This window comes from Ursus americanus, chromosome 15 (genome assembly GCF_024610735.1).
Source record: "Ursus americanus isolate L20-20 chromosome 15, mUrsAme1.1.p, whole genome shotgun sequence".
Lineage (NCBI taxonomy): Eukaryota > Metazoa > Chordata > Mammalia > Carnivora > Ursidae > Ursus > Ursus americanus.
The window spans coordinates 7058976-7078194 of record NC_142141.1 but is presented as its reverse complement, the minus strand read 5'-3'; the positions used below and the strand labels follow the sequence as shown (position 1 = coordinate 7078194).

At 34.9% G+C, this 19219-nt stretch overlaps 1 protein-coding gene across 4 annotated transcripts in view; it reads left to right on the top strand.

Moving 5' to 3' along the window:
* The window catches only part of RANBP17 (RAN binding protein 17), a 319506-nt gene that overhangs the window by 16039 nt on the left and 284248 nt on the right, over nt 1–19219 (top strand). For 3 of the 4 annotated variants that reach the window (XM_087867812.1, XM_087867810.1, XM_045792095.2), the window contains 6 exons: nt 3709–3875; nt 7159–7224; nt 10799–10903; nt 12337–12502; nt 15895–15968; nt 18501–18620. In XM_087867812.1, coding sequence (XP_087723938.1) covers nt 3709–3875; nt 7159–7224; nt 10799–10903; nt 12337–12502; nt 15895–15968; nt 18501–18620 — 698 coding nt within the window. The remainder of the gene's footprint in view (nt 1–3708; nt 3876–7158; nt 7225–10798; nt 10904–12336; nt 12503–15894; nt 15969–18500; nt 18621–19219) is intronic. The other variant, XM_087867811.1, reaches the window with a different exon arrangement.

Sequence of the window (19219 nt, the reverse complement as noted above, 5' to 3'; positions counted from 1 at the left end):
TTGGACCGTTCTTGTAACCTTGTACGTTCATTGGTACTGGCCTGGTAGTTGGGCCAGAAGGTCTTCCCCTCATGCCATGTTATTTCTGCCTTGGTGCCTTTTTTTATGTTGTTTCTCTGGTCTTTTATTCAAATGAAAGTATAGCTTAAGTTTAATTACCTATATAAGTTAGTCCTCCTTCCTTCCCTCCTCCTTTCCTTCCTTCCCTTCAAACAGCTTTATTGAGATGTAATTTATATACCGTAAAGTTTGTTTTAAGTGTACAATTAATGATTTTTAGTGAATTTACAGTGTTATGTGAACATCATTACAATTCAGCGTTGGAACATTTCTGTCACCCCCAAAAGATCCCCCGTGCTTATTTAGTTAGTCCTGCTCCTATACCCCCAACCACTAGGATGCTTTTTGCCTCTATAGATTCACCTTTGGTGGTTATTTTATATAAATACAGTCACACCATATGTAGGTCTTTGCATCTGGCTTCTTTCACTTAGCAAAATGTTTTTGAGATTTATCCATGTTGTAGCATATATCAATATTTTATTCCTTTTTATTCCTTTTTATCGTAGAGTAATATTCCATTGTATAGATATATGATGTTTTGTTATGCATTCGCTACTTGATGGACAGTTGGGTTATTTCTGCTTTTTGGCCACAATGAATAATGTTATTGTGAACATTGACATACAAGTCTTTGTGTGGACGTATGTTTTCATTTCTTTTCAGTAGATACCTAGGAGTGGAGTTGCTGTGTCATAAGTAAGTTTACGTTTAACTTTTAAAGAAACCACCAAACTGTGTTCCAAAGTGCGTGTACCACTTTACATTCTCACCAGCAATGGGAGAAGGTTCCAGGTTCTCCACATCCTCACCTCATAAGTCTTACCTTGATCTTCTTGTGATAGTTTCTTTTGTCCCATGTATTCTCTCTCTCCAAATATTTCATAAGCTAGCTCTCTAGACATAGCTTATAGCCCAAATTTTTGTGTTCTTAGAATTTGGAGTTATTTCCATCAAATAATTTTTTAGTTGAATATTGAGGTTGTTTACCTTCTCTTTACTTTTTTCTCAAATAACATACTAGCTAGCCTTAGGGACCAAAGTAGAGATAGAATCTTTCCTCTTTTCTTTTGTATTTTTGTTGTATGTTTTCTGATAGATTTTGTGGCATATATATATATATATATATATATATATATTTTTTTACCTGAAATCAGTTAGTCAAAAAGTATTTAATATTAAATTCCCATAATGTGTAATACCAAAAACATCAGTCTAATGATGGTAAATTCCAAAAGACTGCAAGTTTGGACTTAGAATTTTGAGTTACTCATTACTACTAAGACATTACTACTAAGACATATGGTTTGGCCAGTATTTGGAAGCAACAAACAAACAAACAAAAACTTAAACCAAAACAACCTGACTTAGTGCCAGTTTGGCCACTGTGACAAGTTATTTCACCTCTTTGACCTTCATATCTTTTACCTAAGAAACAAGTAATACTAACAATAGTATAAGAGCAATATCTTCACATTGCTGTGAGAGCCACATAAGGAATTTGCTAGGAAGCATTTCTAACACGCATCATAAATGCTAAATGGTACACAGGGTTCGACACTCAAAGAGCCTCTAGTGTATAGCTTTCCAACTTTCTGTTAACTTCTGTCTGGGAGGATTTTTTAGCTGTTTTATTTCATTCTCCTGTGTGTCGTCTTGAGCATTTCATTTTCTTCTTGGTATGGCTTTTCTCTGTTATCTTGGGCTGGTGATGATGAGATGGGTATTGTTTTATTTGATTGTTATCATGGACATTTACTAAATGGGAAAAATGTTAGAAGTTATGTAAAACATAATATGAGAGTATTTTATGTAAAGCATTCAGCGAAAATTACAAAAATATAGTCTACTAATTTTTTTTCTGCCTTAGATAATAAACTCGCTAGCCAGTGTCTTTACTTGGGCAGTCTGGGAAGGTGTGTTATTGGTACCTAGCTTAAATGTCAAACTTGGTTTATCTCCCATTTGGTGGTTTTATTATTTTGAGATTACCTTCCTAGTGGTTATCATTATCCACATGCAGATTCCCACATCCCCTCCAAGTTAAAATTTTTCAAGATAGTAAAAATAATTGAAGTAAATAAACCAGATTTTCTTTTATATTTTAGAAACAGTGTCATCTTCTTAAGCTTCATTATTGAGATAAAACGTTACAAATAATGAAGCTTAGGATATCCATATTACTATAATCCATAGGAGAAACCTTTTTCAGATTTAGCTTAATTCTAGGAAAATTTGTGGGCGCCCGAGTGGCTCAGTTGGTTAAGTGTCTGCCTTTGGTTCAGGTTCCTGGGATTGAGCCTCGTATCAGGCTCCCTGCTCAGCAGGGAGTCTCCTTCTCCCTCTGCTCCTCACCCTGCCGGTGTTCCTTCTCTTCTCCCTCTCTGTCTCTCAAATAAATATTTATTTATTTATATTATTAAATTATTATTTATATTTATATAATATTTATATTATGTTATATTATAAATAAATATTTGCATAACTATATAATCTTGATGTTAATAAAAATTAAGGTTGAAATATGGTAGTCATGAGAATTTTTTTTAATGTAAGACTCTCACTACGGCTGTTTCCATTAAAGCTATTTTTTGTTAAATATTGAGGTATTTACCTTTTCTTCACTCTTTTCCCTTAATGGTATGCTGGCCTTTGGGCCCAAAGCAGAAGTGGAATCTTTTCCTTTTAAAAATTTTTTCCCTTTATTTTTCTGTTACACTTCTGGCATATTTGTTACCTGACCTCAATTATTCGATCCAATAGGAAACTCATAGCTGACTTCGCTACCCACTTTTAATGATTTTGGCATATCAACTTTGTTCCAAATTTTAATTTACTATTCTATTTGTACTTTCCATAACTTATATACTTATTTTATCATACTGTACTATTTGTATTTTTATACCATTTAAACCAGATAGCATACAGTCAGTTTTGCTATAAGACATATGCATCCGTAGAAGTGACTGTGCTATGCATTGTTACGCAATAAAATCACAGGGCTCATGAGAGAAATGGAATATGGAAATAAAACTCAGACACATGAAAAAAAAAAGAAATCTAATAAAAGGTTTAGTAGAGTTTTACACATTAAATGGTTAAGAAATACTTAAATCGTAGAATAAATAAGCATTTTATCTTGAAGAAGACCTGAATTTTGTTTTTGGATGTGGGCTTCAGAAAGGTTACAGTTTGTGAGTTACAATGAAGTGGTGGAAGGAAAGTGATCGGAAATAGGATGGAAAAGTATAAACCCAGGTAAGGATGCATGGGCTGGTAACACAGGAGGTGAACTGAGATAGCCACTAGATGTTTGAGGGGTATGCATTTTGTATATGGTTTGCTTCATTTGGCCTGGTTGCAGCTATCTGTATTTCCCTGGCAGTTTTTTCTACATGAAATCATGCAAAAACAAAAGCGACATTCTTATTATACACAGATTATCCTCTAATATATAAATTGAATTGGAGCAAATTTCTTTTTTCACAGTGAGCCTTGTAGCAGAAATGACTATTTAAATAAGTATGTTATCTTGGAGAAAGGGATTAACTTTTTGTCAAAGCATGTGTCATTACCATCTGTTTTTCTTCACATGATTCACATTATGTTACGGAAAAGTTCAAAAGATCACAGAATATTTTCTTACAGGAAACTACATTCTTAATTATGTGGCATCACAACCCAAGTTGGCACCCTTTGTTATCCAAGCACTAATTCAAGTCATTGCTAAAATCACTAAACTGGGATGGTTTGAGGTTCAGAAAGACCAGTTTGTCTTCAGAGAAATTATTGCTGATGTGAAGAAGTTCCTTCAGGTAAGAAGGCATTATGATATTATTAGAACATCACTAGTTATTGTTGGTTTTGGTTTTGGTTTTGGTTTAGAAAACTTCTTTTCTTAAAGCTGTATGGTTTGTTCTGTGACTACCAGTATCATATTAATTGTGACGTATTGTTTATCCTCTGGACCCTTTATTTTTTATTGCCAGTAAATGAGCATCATGCCATTATAAAAGTTCCAAACCAGAAGAATGAACATTAAAATGTTAGAAAATACACAAAAATTAGAAAATTTGAAAAATACATATTCTGTCCTTTCTAACATGCATGTCTGTGTACTACATATATACAAAACAGATCTAATATTTTTCATGTATTATGTGATGTAATGCTCATTACATCTCTGTGAAGTGCATCTCATTTGCAAATGAGAAAACCGAGGCTTAGGAAAGTTAGGTGAATTGCATAACGTTGCACAGTGACCTAGTAAAGCACAGAGCAAGCACTTCAGCAAGTTTTCTAACCTAAGAGATATGTATATTTAACTTTTGCATTAGACCATGTTGACTATGCTAGTTTCTCAGGGTTATTTTTAACTTAAATGATTCAAGTTATAGCATATGCACATTTCACCTATGCAAATTCAGGTATTTGAACCGTAAAAAATAAGAAAAAGAAAAATAAGCAAGAGGACAGACATATGCATTGTGCTGGTGATTGCAGTTGCCATTGCACACGTTACTATATGTCTTGAGGCATGAAGTGCAAACTTAAATCTGCTATTTCCAGTCTCTGCATGCCTCTTAGGGTGACCATCCTGCCTTCCTCAGTGCGGTTCAGATATTTAAAGATACATATTTTTTCATACAAACATTATCCCTAATTGCAAAAAAAGCACTTTAGCTGGTACTCTGCTGCAGAAGCAGTGATCTGTTACAGTTCTTGAGGAAAAACTGGCAGTTTGGATTGAGAGATGGTTCAGTATTGGTTTATTGGCAATTAGAGGCAATTTGGACTTTCCGAGATTTTATTTCTTATGCAGTAAATCCCTGTGTAAGATGTAACTCTACCATGTAGTGCAATTCTAGAAATCTCAGAATATGAAACACTAGACTATGCTGCTTCTCTTTTATTCATACTGTTAAAACCCTGGTTAACAAATATTTGATCATCTAAAACTTCACAGGAATAAATGTATTTTTAGCCCTGAGGAGGGCAGCCCTGGGGTGGTGGGATAGTTTATTCAGAGACAAATGACTTCCTTACTCCAGAGTCGTATTCATGATTTTGGCTAACAAAATAGCAACCCTCTCTTGGCATTTACTAAGATCATACACAGCTCATCAAGAATCATTAGTGTAGACAAGAATAGACTTCAGAGTTTTTTTTTTTTTTTTTAAATAAAATGAAGGTTGAAAATTGAATGGAATGAAGTCATTCTTGTTAGTTAACATTTCTCAAGCTCTCTGTCCAGTGGCTGGTAAGTTGAACTTAAACTGAGCTTTAGTATGTTTTTGTCAGTTTTGGAAAACCAGAAGAAAAGAAGTTTTATCTTCAAAGTTTATCAAAGTATCACAAAAATAAGCACTTGCTTTCTGGGTATGACTTAACCTAACTTTAAGTCATGAGAAAGGCAACTGACTAAATGTTTAAGTACTCAAATATAGTACCACATGGTTCCTTTGGGTATTAGCAGCTTCTCTGAATTTTGTACTAAAAATTATTTTAAATTTGCTAAGTCTTTAGTGCCCTGAAGTTTTGTACATCTTCTTTTCTCTGTTACTGCAGTCTTACTGCTGCTACACTACAAACATTGGTGGGCTTCCCTTCTACATACATACCCAGGAGAGCCTCCTGTCGTCTGCGGCAGTGCTTTCCAAATTACTGATTCACAACAAGATAAGGAGCAGAATATAAATCAACGTGGTGCTTCCTTAACTGAGGAAGACGTGCAATGAAAAAAAGTCCAGCAGAACTCAGCAGTGGACTTAGTAGGGACTTCGCTGGCTTATAATCTTGTGCAAACTCTTTTATCTCCTCTTGAACCAGTACCAAGCCATTCTGAGATTGGCATTGAGTTTGCAGATGACTGCAGGTGGTCAGGGAGCAGCACTTTGGGGAGCATTCACCTGTTGTACTCAGAGGATGGATGCTTCAGTAACAGAAAGTCTGTAGCTCAGTTCAAACAGTTGAGATTGTTGTGAAGGGCCATAAAGAATTTAAATGCAAAAACTGTGAGATGTGTCTTTGTTTGTTTTTTTTATCCTGAATTAATAAATAGAAGGAATGACCAACTATAAAATTAAGACTTGAAAAATTTGTAATCTGTATTAGTGCTTTTTTATGATTACACTATAATTGAATGTTACTTTATTTTTTTAAAAAATTATTTATTTATTTGAGAGGTAGAGAGAGAGAGAGAGAGCATGGGGATTGGGGGTGGGGCAGAGAGAGAGAAAGAATCTTAGGCTGACTGTGCTGAGCATGAGCCTGATGTGGGGCTCGATCTTACAACCCTGAGATCATGACCTGAGCTGAAATCAAGAGTCAGACACTCAACTGACTGAGCCACCCAGGTACCCCTGGATGTTACATTTTTAATTTTTATACTTCTAGTGTGATTTTTGTAGTAAGGTAGTTTGTTAGTAACGGTGCATGTAAAATCTGATTTTTGATTTGAAGGAAGTTTTTGAGATTATATTGGAAGCTGATTAAATTAAAAACATTATAGAGGCTATGAAACTGTATATATCATAATGATAGTCATGTATTTATTTACCCCAGTGCATTGGGTACTTTAGAAGCCTTCATTTTAGGTATCATAATACATGCATACACATGCACTATTAAATAATATTAAAAGGGCCTAAGTGATCTTATGTGATATTAGATTGAGAGATTTAGATTAGTTCCTAAGCTATTATTTATTGAGTGCAGCTATCTCAGTAGCCTTCAAGCAGATTTATAGAACTAAAAAGCATTTTTTGTTCATTCTTATGCATAGTCTCATGAAAAGTATTAAGCTCTTGTATTTTAAGGTTTAGTTTAATATAAGTCCTAGGTGCTATAAACATTTCGTAGAGTACTGTGCAGTTCTAAGGTGGATGAGTTTTTTTCCCCACTCCACTCTGTGTGTACCTACATTTATCCTTCAAAAAATGAACTTGACATTATTTTTGTAGACCTCGTAATGATTTTTCCATATGTTTTAGTAGGTACATTGCTAAAAAAATGTGATGTTTCAGTATTTATTTGTTTACACATTAAGAACCGATGCTATGTCTCTACTTAGGGTACACTTGGTTGTTTTCTCCATAGGGTACTGTGGAGCACTGCATAATAGGAGTTATAATCCTTTCAGAGTTGACTCAGGAAATGAACCTGGTAAGCCTTCCATCTAATAATGACATGAAGTTTGCTAGGAAATGCTGATTCTTTCATATAAAATGTTTGTGGGGCATGAAACTCTGAATAATCAAGTCTTTTGTGTATTTTATTGGTGGGATAATTGGGTGTTGGAACACTTACTATTATTGAAAGTAACAGCAATAGTGTAAAGTACTACAAGGATGAGGGAATTAGACATGGTGCTTGCTCCGTGACAACTGGTGAATTGTCCTTTTATCCTCTCTCTATAGTAATACACTAAGCATAAGAAATAAATTATATGAAGAGAAACAAACCTTTATTTGCTTACAAAGAAAAGACAAGCAGTTTGGTGAATGGATTCTCAACAATGAGTACACAGCAGGACTCCTCAAAGAACAGGCCACTTGGCACTTGGCCACTTGCTAGCATGGATTTTCACCCTGTACAAGGAGAGTTTCCAGAAGCTTTGAATCCCCCCAGCAGTGCCTTTATGAGCTCAGCAGCTGAGCGCATTGTCACCTGTTTCTGTTCACTTTTGGTTCTAAACAGAGCAAAAGCAGAAGTTGGGTTCTGTGTGGGATAATGTTAAAATAAAGGAGAATAAAGGTAGTGTTTATAATTTTAAAACTGCTGTCATGTTGAGTAGTCTGCATTTGTGTGTGTGTGTGTGTGTGTGTGTGTGTGTGTATAAATATGAAGAGCTTGCGTACCCAGGATTACTTGCCAACTCCCTTTGGAGTGTCAGTGTAGTTCCTGTGCATGAAAAAAGTCACCCAAAATAACTGTTTTCAGCTTGTGCTGAGTCAGGAATTAGATAATGTTTCTAGTCTTAGCGGATGGTTAGCTTAAATTTAAAATGACCCCTTAGTTTATCACAGACCTCACTCCCTGGCTCCTCCACCCCAGAGTATGTAAAGATTTCTCGCCTTATGGTTGTATACCGGTGTCTGTTTGTCCCAGAAATGAACCAGTTCAGAATTGTGCGTCCCATTTATTTGATGTTTTATTAGTCTCCATCGATCTGGAAAAATTCCTCAATTTTTCCCTCACTTTTCATGACCTTAGTATTTGTGAAAATTACAGGTCAGTTTTATGAAATGCCCCTCAATTTGGGATTGTCTGATATTTCTTTATTATTAGATTCAGATGATGCATCTTGGTTAGGAATATCACAGAAATGATACTGTCATTGTCTCCAGTCAGGAAGCACATACTTTGATTTGTTATATTACTAATGATGTTGACTTTGGTTACATGATGAAGATGGTCTCCACCAGGCTTCTCTAATTGTAGATTTATTTTTTTCTCCTTTGTAAATAATAACTTTTTAAGACTGAAAATACCCATTCCTCATCAGACTTTCAGTTTATTCACTTATTTATATCAGTGTGGATTCCTGGCTTCCTATTTTATTTAGTAGGTTATAATTTGTTACTAACGTTATATTTTGATGCTCACATTTTGCCCGATTTGGCCAGTAGAAACTCTTTCGAGGTAGCTTCCATGTCCATTTGACACTTACTCATCAGTCTTTGAATATTTTCTTTCTTTTTGGAGTGAGATGTTCTAGGCTTATCTTGTATATAACCAAGTGCTTTTGAAAAAAGCTTCAAGGTCTGAAGTGTGATTTTGGTTTTGTATGGTAAAAAATATATGGCTTTTGGGGGCATATTTTACTTAGTCTGATTTTATGGCATTTATAGTTTGAACAAGCATTTGTAAGTGCTTCTGAACCAGGCAGCAGGGAGATCTATAATGCATGGTGAAAATCAAATGCTATCATTGTTAAATGTGGGCTAGGTAAATTCATGTAATGTCAATTACAAGATGTATTTTTTAAGAAAAACATCTAAACTTGAGGGTTCCTAAAAGAGGATTATATGCTATCTTGTTTTTTTCAAAGCCAAGTCTGTGTTCTATTCCTGGAGGATATTCAATATGTAATCATCAAGAAGTAAAATATCCTTTATCTACCTTGTAGAGGCATCCACATATACTAGACAATAGATGCACAGTCCCTCTTCTCTCAAAAAACTGGATATCAATGAGTAAAACAAGTAAAATAAGCAGATAGGCCTTGAAGAGAACTGAAATAAGACCTGGATTTGTATTTTAGTTCTATTGTTTACTACTTTGGACAAACTTCTGAACATCTTTAAACTTACAGACTTACTGTCTGTAAAGTGAGAATGACGCCTTCCAGGATCTTATTAAGATTAGATAAGCTACTAGCTCAGGGCCTAGTATGTACAAGTGCTCCATAAGAGGTTCTTGTGTTCGTGTTATAGATATGGTGGTAATGAGAGGTTGGTCCAAGATAGCGTGCCTGTAAACTTTAGTTTTTATATGTAAGAAGAGGATAATTTATTTTTCACGGGTTATTTTAAGAAGTACGTGAAATAATATGTGAAGAGTACTTCTTAAATCATAATTGCAATACTGTATGCTATTATTAATTTGTATTAAGGAAAAGTTTTTATAAATTGAGGGAAATATTATAAGAGAGACAGACTGAAGTTTGATTTAAAAGAAAGGAAGAATGTTGGAAATGCTAATTTGAACCTTACATATTGGTTACAGATTCCAGTAACTACTTTCTGTAATCACTTCTGTTATGTTTCATATTTCTATAAGTAAATGTGGCATTTAAGTATAGTCTAAATTGTATGATGGAGCTTAGGAAGTATCAGATAATCAATTTTGAGCTCACTGCTTTTTTTTTTTTTTTTAATCTATAAGCATTAGCAAAGAAAATGGTTTATTTTCTTCTTCCAAATAGCAAAAGGAATGCTATAGCAACTGTAGCCCATGGTGTTAATAGTCATTTTGGGATCAGACTTCAGCTTTGTTTGCCGTTGATAAATGAAAGTATTAATGGCATTAATAGTATAGTTTTGACCATATCATATTTTAGATTAGAGGCTCAAGAACTCTTCATAAATTTAGTCTTAACAGTTATTTATCAATAACTAATAAATATTCAGAGGGAAGGTACTATTGCTTATATAATAAGATTTCTGGTTATTTATTATTTCTGCCTTGGTTTCTTTTTAAAACACCAAGGATATATGAACCAATGACATTTCTGGTGTATATAGAAATATTACTTTTGTGTAAAGAATTATTCTGTAATTGATTATTAACTGATTCACAGAAAGTTAGAATTTGAAGATTATCTTAGGGATTCTTGTTTTATAGGAGGAATCTGAGGAACAGGGAAGTTGTTACTTGCCTAATGTGAAATAGTACATGGTGTAGGAGTTAATAGCCTTAGGATCCATCTACTACTTTATGATCTGTGTTCATATTACATCTGAAAGATGATCAATTTTGGTTTTTAATTTTGGGATTGGTATGGTTAGAAGGAGCAATGAATTGGAACAGTCCAGAAATTTGGGTTCTGCCAGTGGGTCTGCCATGAACTCTTTGAGTAACATTAAGCAAGGCACTTACCCCAGTAGATTTTTAAAAGCTCTCTTCACTCTGTACTTGATGCCTCTTTAATCGTTATTTCCATTCCTTTTCTTAGTAAATTTTTGCTTTGCTATTTGCTCAGTCTGGTTAAATAAATTCATCTTGATCTTTTTAGGTTGATTATTCTAGACCTTCAGCAAAACACAGGAAAATAGCTACCTCATTTCGTGACACTTCTCTCAAAGACATTTTAGTGCTAGCATGCTCTCTTCTAAAAGAGGTAAGTTATTTAATAATTCAATATCCTACGTAGAGTATTTAGGAAATTTTAAGTTTCAGAAGAATTTCAAATGAATCCCCCTTCTCCAACCCCCATTCTGCCTTTTGAAGTGTTATTGTGAATAATCTTAATTTAAGTACAGTAGATTTCCAGAAGTCTTAAGAGGTTCCAAAAAATTCACTTTTATTTACCAGGAATATAATAAAACAAAATCCAAAGGGAATTCAATAACTCATCTTTAGTAGTTTCATTGTCTTCCTACTACTATTGTAGATTATTTATTACAGAAGCTAATTGAGACTTAGTTTCTTTGTTTTAGTTGCCTGTATTTTAATGGGATGCAGATGAACAATGAAATGACAGTAAGTTTTCCTAATTCATCAGTTATCAATACTTATTCATAGGTGAGCCAAGACAGTTAACTTTAATAATTTCTTTGGGAAATAATATTTTCCCATTTGCTGTTTGGTACCCTGTTGAACATTAGGGATAGTACAACTAATAATTCTGTTGTGTTTGCTTGTAATATTGGGATTCCATCATGCTGTTCAAACTTTAATTGGCCTAGTATAGCATTTCCTACAGTATGTTCCACTAAGTACCGGTTTCTAATTGTTTCAGTTCTCTGGTATAGTTAGTGACAGGAAAACTGCTGCATTAGGCCAGACTGAAAGACCTTCTATTATTTTTAAAATTTTCCTTTTGTATGGAAAATTTTAACATATGCAAAAGAAGGTGGAAGAGTATAATGAACTCCTTTGGATCCATCCGCCAGTTAAGCAGTGACAGCTCATAACCAGTCTCTTTTCATCTCTGTACTTTTCAAACAACTCTCTTTTTGTGTTACTCTTGAAGCAGAATCCCAAACTTCTATCGCTTCCTCTACAGATATTTCACAATGTGTCTTTACGAGATAATAATCTATTCTGGTTGTGTCAGAATGGACATTTTGTAGGGGGTGGAGGAGGGGTGTGTTGAGGACTGTTCTCTAGAAGTTTTTGAGTGTCTTCTTTCATTCAGACAGCTCTGACAACCTTTGTTAACCGATATGGATCATTTATACATAAAGTTCCCCCACTTGAAGAATAGTATATTTTCAGCTTGTTCTAAGCCTTTGAGCTAGTAAATCGCATAGATTTATACATTTGTGCTGAGTAAAGTATTTGTCCTAAAGTAACTTCTTATAATTTTAGAAGATGACCTACAATTTGCAGTTAAGTCTTATTCTCATTTTAGAAAATTAAATTTGAAAATAGCCTATTGTAGATTTTTGTTGATAGTGATTTTACAACTTTTTCTAATATATACAACAACATAACTTTGTAAACTTTTCTTTCTAATTCTAATTTGGCATTGAAGAGTAAATTAGTGAAGTGGAAATTTGTTTATTGACATATTTCATAATGTTTTATTTGACTTTCAACTTTTTTCAGGTGTTGGCCAAACCTTTAAATCTTCAGGATGAAGGTCAACAAAATTTAGTAATGCAGGTCTTGAAACTGGTCCTCAACTGCCTTAACTTTGACTTCATTGGCAGTTCAGCAGATGAATCTGCAGATGATCTTTGCACAGTGCAGATTCCAACAACCTGGAGAACAAGTAAGAAGGTTTAGCGTGAGGGATGGTCAGAATAAAAGGCACAGAATTAAACAATATGTTGCCATATGTGCAATTATCTCCAGTTTTTGCTAGGCAATCAAAAAATTCAAAAAGATTTGTAACACGAGGTAGCTACTTGATACCCGGTATTGAAATCTGTTTTCCTTACTTCATATCATGGGAGCTTCCATATTTTAATATTGGAAAATAGGAAAGACAGCTCTAGAGTTAGGGAGAAAACAGGTTTGGGAGGGAAAATGAAGAGTTCTGTTTTGAAAGTTTCAGATAAACAGAGTGGGAGAGGATATAACACTGACAGAGAAAACATAGATTTCAAAGTTAGAAAGAGAATGAATTAGAGTAACTGACTTAGCAGAGCAGAATTGCAGCTTACTTTCTTACAGAGGAGGATACCAAGAAAACAAACAAGCTGATTTGCTCTTACACATTTCAGAAAGATGATGGCCCTAGGGTATTCCTGCAGTCCAGAGGTGTGGTAAGGAATAGGGCTGAAAGGGCTTGGTAAAAAAGTCTGTATTCTGCCCAAAGTCCCCAGGATCTTCTCTACCACCTGTGCAACTACCATCTGTGCCTTTTCTCTTCCCTGTGTGCCCTTCCCTCTTACTTCCCAAGACCAAACCTTTGTATCCTCGAGAAATTAAACGGGATATTTAGAGATGTCGGGTATAGTAGGGAAACACCACAGATTTTGTGAAAACTTCTAATATGGAAATCAAAGATTAAAACAAACAATTAAAAGGGACTCAGTATTCTTAGTATCATGATGAATACATGAACCAACACATGTAGTAAAAATTGCACAGACTACACAGACACACACAGACACACACCCACACATACGCATGAGTGCATGTAAAAATGGGAAATATGAATAAGATTGATGGATTGGATCAGTGTGATTTCCTGATTGTGATACTGTACTGTAGTTTTGCAAGAATTTACCATTGGAGGGAACTAAGTAATGGGTGCAGGGGGTCTCTTTGTATTATTTCCTGCAACTGCATATGCATCTATAATTATCTCAAAAAGTTTTTTTTTTTTTTAAAGGGAGAGTTTAGTAGAAACAGACAAAATAAACAGTAGAAGTAAACTTCAAAAAAGTATAGTTAATATCCCCAGGGAAATAAGAAAAGGTAGCGCATTCCTGAAATAAGAATAGGATATTGTTGTTTTTTATTTTTTTTAAGATATATTTATTTATTTGAGAGAGTTAGAGAGCGAGCGCATGATGGGAAGGGGTAAAGGGAGAAGAAGAGAAATCTCAAGCAGACTCCCCACTGAGTGTGGAGCCCAACATGGGGCTCGATCTCATGACCCTGAGATCATGATCTGAGCTCTATCAAGAGTCAGACGCTTAATCAGCTGAGCCACACAGGTGTCCCAGAACAGGATATTGTTTTAAAAAGAAAAGTTTAGAGAATGTTGCAAATATAAAAGACAGTTGCCAAAATAAAACATAAAAGTTGGAAGGTAAAGTTAAGGAAATGTCCCAGAAAGTAGAACAAAAAAGCAAGAAGAGATTTGATAGGAGAAAAAAAATACAAGAATATTCGAGCATGAAATTAGGAGAGCTGGCATCTGACCACTAGGAGTTTGAGAAAGAGGATAGAAAAGAACAGAAGAAAATTTGCAAACAAATAACACCAAAAAACATTCTCAGCACTGAGATATAGTATTTCAGATTGAAAGATCCCATCAAGTGCACATAGTAATGAATGAAAAAAATAAACAGTAAGCTTCATAATCATAATCATTTCAGAGTAACAATGATAAAAGGAAGATCCTAAAATCTACCAGAAAAGAGAAGTAAGTCACCTACAAAGGATTGGGGTCAAGAATGGTATTAGACTTCCCCACATCAGCACTGGAAGCTAGAAGACAACGGAGTAGTACCCCAAACTTCTGAAAGGAAATAATTTTCAAACTAGACTGAAATTATCAAGCGTAAGGTGGAATTAAGACCTTTTCAGGGGTGCCTGGGTGGCTCAGTCGTTAAGTGTCTGCTTCAGCTCAGGGCGTGATCCTGGCGTTATGGGATCGAGCCCCGCATCAGGCTCCTCCGCTGGGAGACTGCTTCTTCCTCTCCCACTCCCCGTGCTTGTGTTCCCTCTCTCTCTGGCTGTCTCTCTCTCTGTCAAATAAATAAATAAAATCTTAAAAAAAAAAAAAAAAAAAAAGACCTTTTCAGACATGCCAGTCTCCTGGAATTTATCCCTTACGTGCTTGCTTTCAGAAAGTTATTTTGTGAAATGGGAGCTTCAACACAAGATGACAATGAACAGATATAAAGAGAAGATAATTATATAACAAATCTAGGAACAGTCAGTCCCAAGTTGCAGGCTCTAGGAGGTAGGGGGGGAAAATAGAAATTATAGGTTATTTGATGCTATTGATCATGTGGAAAATGGTATGAAGAACATTTTACAAATCTGTCAGAGCATTTGGAAAGAATTAGTGACAGATAAATATACAACTAAGCACAGAAAAGATGCTGTGATTAAATCCAGAGAGTGTTAGAAATGTAATATAATCCTAGTGTACTCCTTGGCTCAGCTGTTAGCATTACTTACTTAGCCATAATAAATGCAAACACCTAGAATTGATTTAATCCCAAATTGTTAAAATAGTGGATGGATTTTGAGAGAGGACAGATTGTGGTAGGGGCAAAAGCCTCATATAATATAATTGGAATTCATTTGATTCTTAAGGTAAAACATAGTCGTATAGCATGTTATTTGGAAATACGTATGTAAGTGTAGATAGAAGTTGAAAGATACTTGGAATGGGGTAGGGTACAGCTGGTTTTTTTTTTATACACCTTTTAATAGTGTTTACTTTTTGATAACTATTTGAATTTTTAAATACTTATATTACTTTAATACAAATGAAAATGGTAAGAAGATTATCCCAGTAAGAACTGTAGATGCTACATAGAAATAAGGAATATTTTAGCTAATTAGTTTCTTTCTTTTTTTTTTTTTTAAAGATTTTATTTATTTATTCGACAGAGATAGAGACAGCCAGCCAGAGAGGGAACACAAGCAGGGGAAGTGGGAGAGGAAGAAGCAGGCTCACAGCGGAGGAGCCTGATGTGGGGCTCGATCCCATAACGCCGGGATCATGCCCTGAGCCGAAGGCAGACGCTTAACCGCTGTGCCACCCAGGCGCCCCAGCTAATTAGTTTCTATCTCTGTATTATTTCATCTTTCAAAGGAAAACAGCTAGGCATTAAAAAGGAGTTAAGCCTAACTGATAAGAGTGGTCACATGTAGAGGTCTTAGAATTCTTGTTTGTGTAATAACGTCTTACTGATTACATTAAGATCACTGAATATAAGTAATGGTATTAGAAAATAATTTTTTTTTTTGCAGTTTTCCTGGAACCAGAAACATTGGATCTTTTCTTCAATTTGTATCATTCACTTCCACCACTACTATCTCAGTTAGTAAGTAAAAATCATTATTTCATTAAAAAGTACCTGCAGTCTTTATCTAAGGGTGGTATATATTTACTTAAAAAAGTCCAATTTATATTCTTGATTGGGTTTACCTCTCACAAGAAATTCTTTCTTACGTCCCCTGGGATGTATGTTACTTAAGCTATTTGTCAGATTCTATTTATAGTCACCAGTGGATTCCATTTCATGGGTGAACCCAGAACCTCTAGCTGTTGGTTTAGCTCTTGCCCAGAGCCAGGAAAACCTGTTAACCTCTAAGTGTACCTTCCTTTCTACCCAGTCCCCATCCCTTCTTCTGGGTCACAGTCCAGTAGTTGGCTACACCATCTGTTACCTTCCCTTTTCGCACCCTCTCTCTAACTCTTCCTCAATCCTCCATGCTCTAGGCTTGCCAGGCAGCCCCCATCAGCATCTCTGAATGAGAAACAAAGGGGATCTGCTCATTTGATTTTGTGTTCATCACTCCAGTTATTCATTTTTTAAATTTAATTTCTTTTGTGTGCTTTAAAAATCTTAAAACTCCTTGATTATATAGTAACTTTGAGAATGTCAACCCCATCTTTGTGGAACCTAAAACAGAGATCAGTCAAGATTAGAAAAAAAAAAAGAGAGAAAGAAAGGAAGAAAGAAAGAGTTGTCAGTTTAATATCTAAGCTTCTAGAAGTAAAGTTGGAGGATTCTGATATTGCCATTTCCTGAAAAAAGATGTTCCAGATTTAAAGTACATATCAGTGGTATGTTTGTTTAGATATGTTATTGCCTAGAAGAGAGGAATAGATTTACAAAAATACTCTCTCCCATTCTTTCTTTTTTTTTTTTTTTAAACATGTCTGCTCTCCAATCTAGTGTTTAAGGTGGTGATTTTTAAACTGGGTTTCATAGGATACTCATGTTTCCAGGTGGTGCCAGAGTTTTAGCCTTCTGTCTTTTATTTATTTATTTATTTATTTATTTATTTATTTATTTATTTATTTATTTATTTATTTATTTTTTAAAGATTTTATTTATTTATATGACAGAGAGACAGCCAGCGAGAGAGGGAACACAGCAGGGGAGTGGGAGAGGAAGAAGCAGGCTCCCAACGGAGGAGCCCGATGTGGGACTCGATCCCAGAATGCCGGGATCACTCCCTGAGCCGAAGGCAGACGCTTAATGACTGCGCTACCCAGGCGCCCCAAGCCTTCTGTCTTTTAACCAGAATAGTTTTGTTTTTAGTTATTTAAAAACCATAGTTTCATGTATAATTATGTTTTGCAATAAAACAAGCTACTGGCGCTTAAAATATTAAGTGGAAAACAACTGCTTTAAGAGAAAGTAACTGACATTTATTGGGCCTGCTCTATTATTTGGTGCTTATCTCCCTTCATCCTCAAAGTGGCCCTGCAAGGTAGGTATTATTATCCTCACTATGTTGACAAGGAAACAGACCCAGACTGGCAAAAATGAATTTCATTAGGGCGGCAAACTAAATAATGAAGCTGATTCAAACCCAGATGTTTTTGGCCCCCAAGCCCGGGATATTTTTAATACACTAGTGGTTCCCAAACCTTCAACACATCAGAATTGCCTAAGGAATTGTTTGTTTGTTCATTCGGGTTTTGTTTTGTTTTTTAAACAGTAGGGACTGTGGCAAACTGGATAACATCTAGAAGGCCATCCTCTGATTCTTGTCCCTGTTCTCACCTTTGCTAAGAGAGCCAGACATTATGTAATATCCCTTAATTAAAATATTTAAATATTAACAGCCAATTTTAATTTTTTTTTTTTTTTTTAACAAAGTGGGCAAACAAACATGTGGACCAAAACAAAACCTATGAGGGCCTGTTTGGCCTGAAAAGCTGCCAATTTGTGGGCCTCTTACTTAATGATCAGACAGACTTCAGTGGTTTTCAGTAGTAGAATTAAGAACCCAAGTAGTGAAATTGTCTGGTAAGGTATTAACTTTTAGAAGGTAACTAGACCATTTTCGTAGAATATCTCATGTTTCCAGCAGCATTCTCCAAATTGTGCCTCAGCTTTTTAATGGATGGTATGGATAAGATGTAGCATCACCACATAAGTCTGGGATGTGCTGGATTAAGTAAAGTTATACCAAGTTACACGAAAGTAAAGTTTTCCCATTTGCAGGATACATAATGTACCATGTTTCTCAAACATACTCTACCACAAGACCATCTTTTATTTTTTGTAGAACAGCTGTTTTATTGGTTCATGAACAGAGCTGGGCAACAGAGGCAGTTGGGACCTTTTGAGTGTATGCATGTCCAGGTTGCTTTGGCATACCTAATATATGAAAGTATATTAGAAGAGAATACACATGAGTAGAAATTTTAGTGGTGGGGTTGAAGAGTGATGGGTGGTGTCGGTGATTGATGGTGTGTAGCTTTCATTATTTCTGGATTCTATAGTACTTTTCTATCATTAAAATTAAAAAATATTTTTTATGTAAAGACAGTGTTCCTTACTTGTGGCCATAGTTACTTTTAAAATTGAAATGAATTTTGTTGTTCCTGTTTTTAGGCACTTTCATGTTTAGTTCAGTTTGCTTCTACAAGAAGGTCCTTATTTAGCAGTCCTGAACGTGCCAAGTACCTTGGTAATTTAATTAAGGGAGTAAAAAGGATACTTGAAAACCCTCAGGTATTTATGAAGTAATTTAATTAATACTTAGTATGTAGAAATACAGTTTTTCTGCTGAAAGGTGTATTAAACTCGTGACTTGATTATGATTCTGGAAGGAAGTATGAAGTTTCCGTCTTCCTTAGATCTCATTTGTAATGGAAGTGGACAGTTTTTAAAAATGGATGCTTTCCTGACAGACTTCTGTGTTCTTCCTTTTTTATTTTTTCCATTCTTTTAGGTGAATAAGAATAGAAGGTATATATTCTGTGATGCTTCTTCTCTATACCATTGTGTACTGCGTTTCTTTGCTTGTACTTCTTAAATTACTAAAGTAAATATTTCAGAGTCATAGTTACCTTCCGAACTAGAAGACTTAATATAAATCTGAATGTTAATATTGGATTAAGTGGCTTTGAATTATGAGATAATGTCTTTTTGCCCTCTTGTGGACAAATAAGAGTTTGTAGATTTAAGAATCTATACATTAACTTGCAAAGCTTCAAGAGCAATATTCATTTCAGAGAATTGCAAACCATTATTAATTAGTGATTTTGGTTGCCTAGATAAAATTTTTTGTTTTACTTTTTTACTTTGTTTTTGGTTTAAAATATATGTAA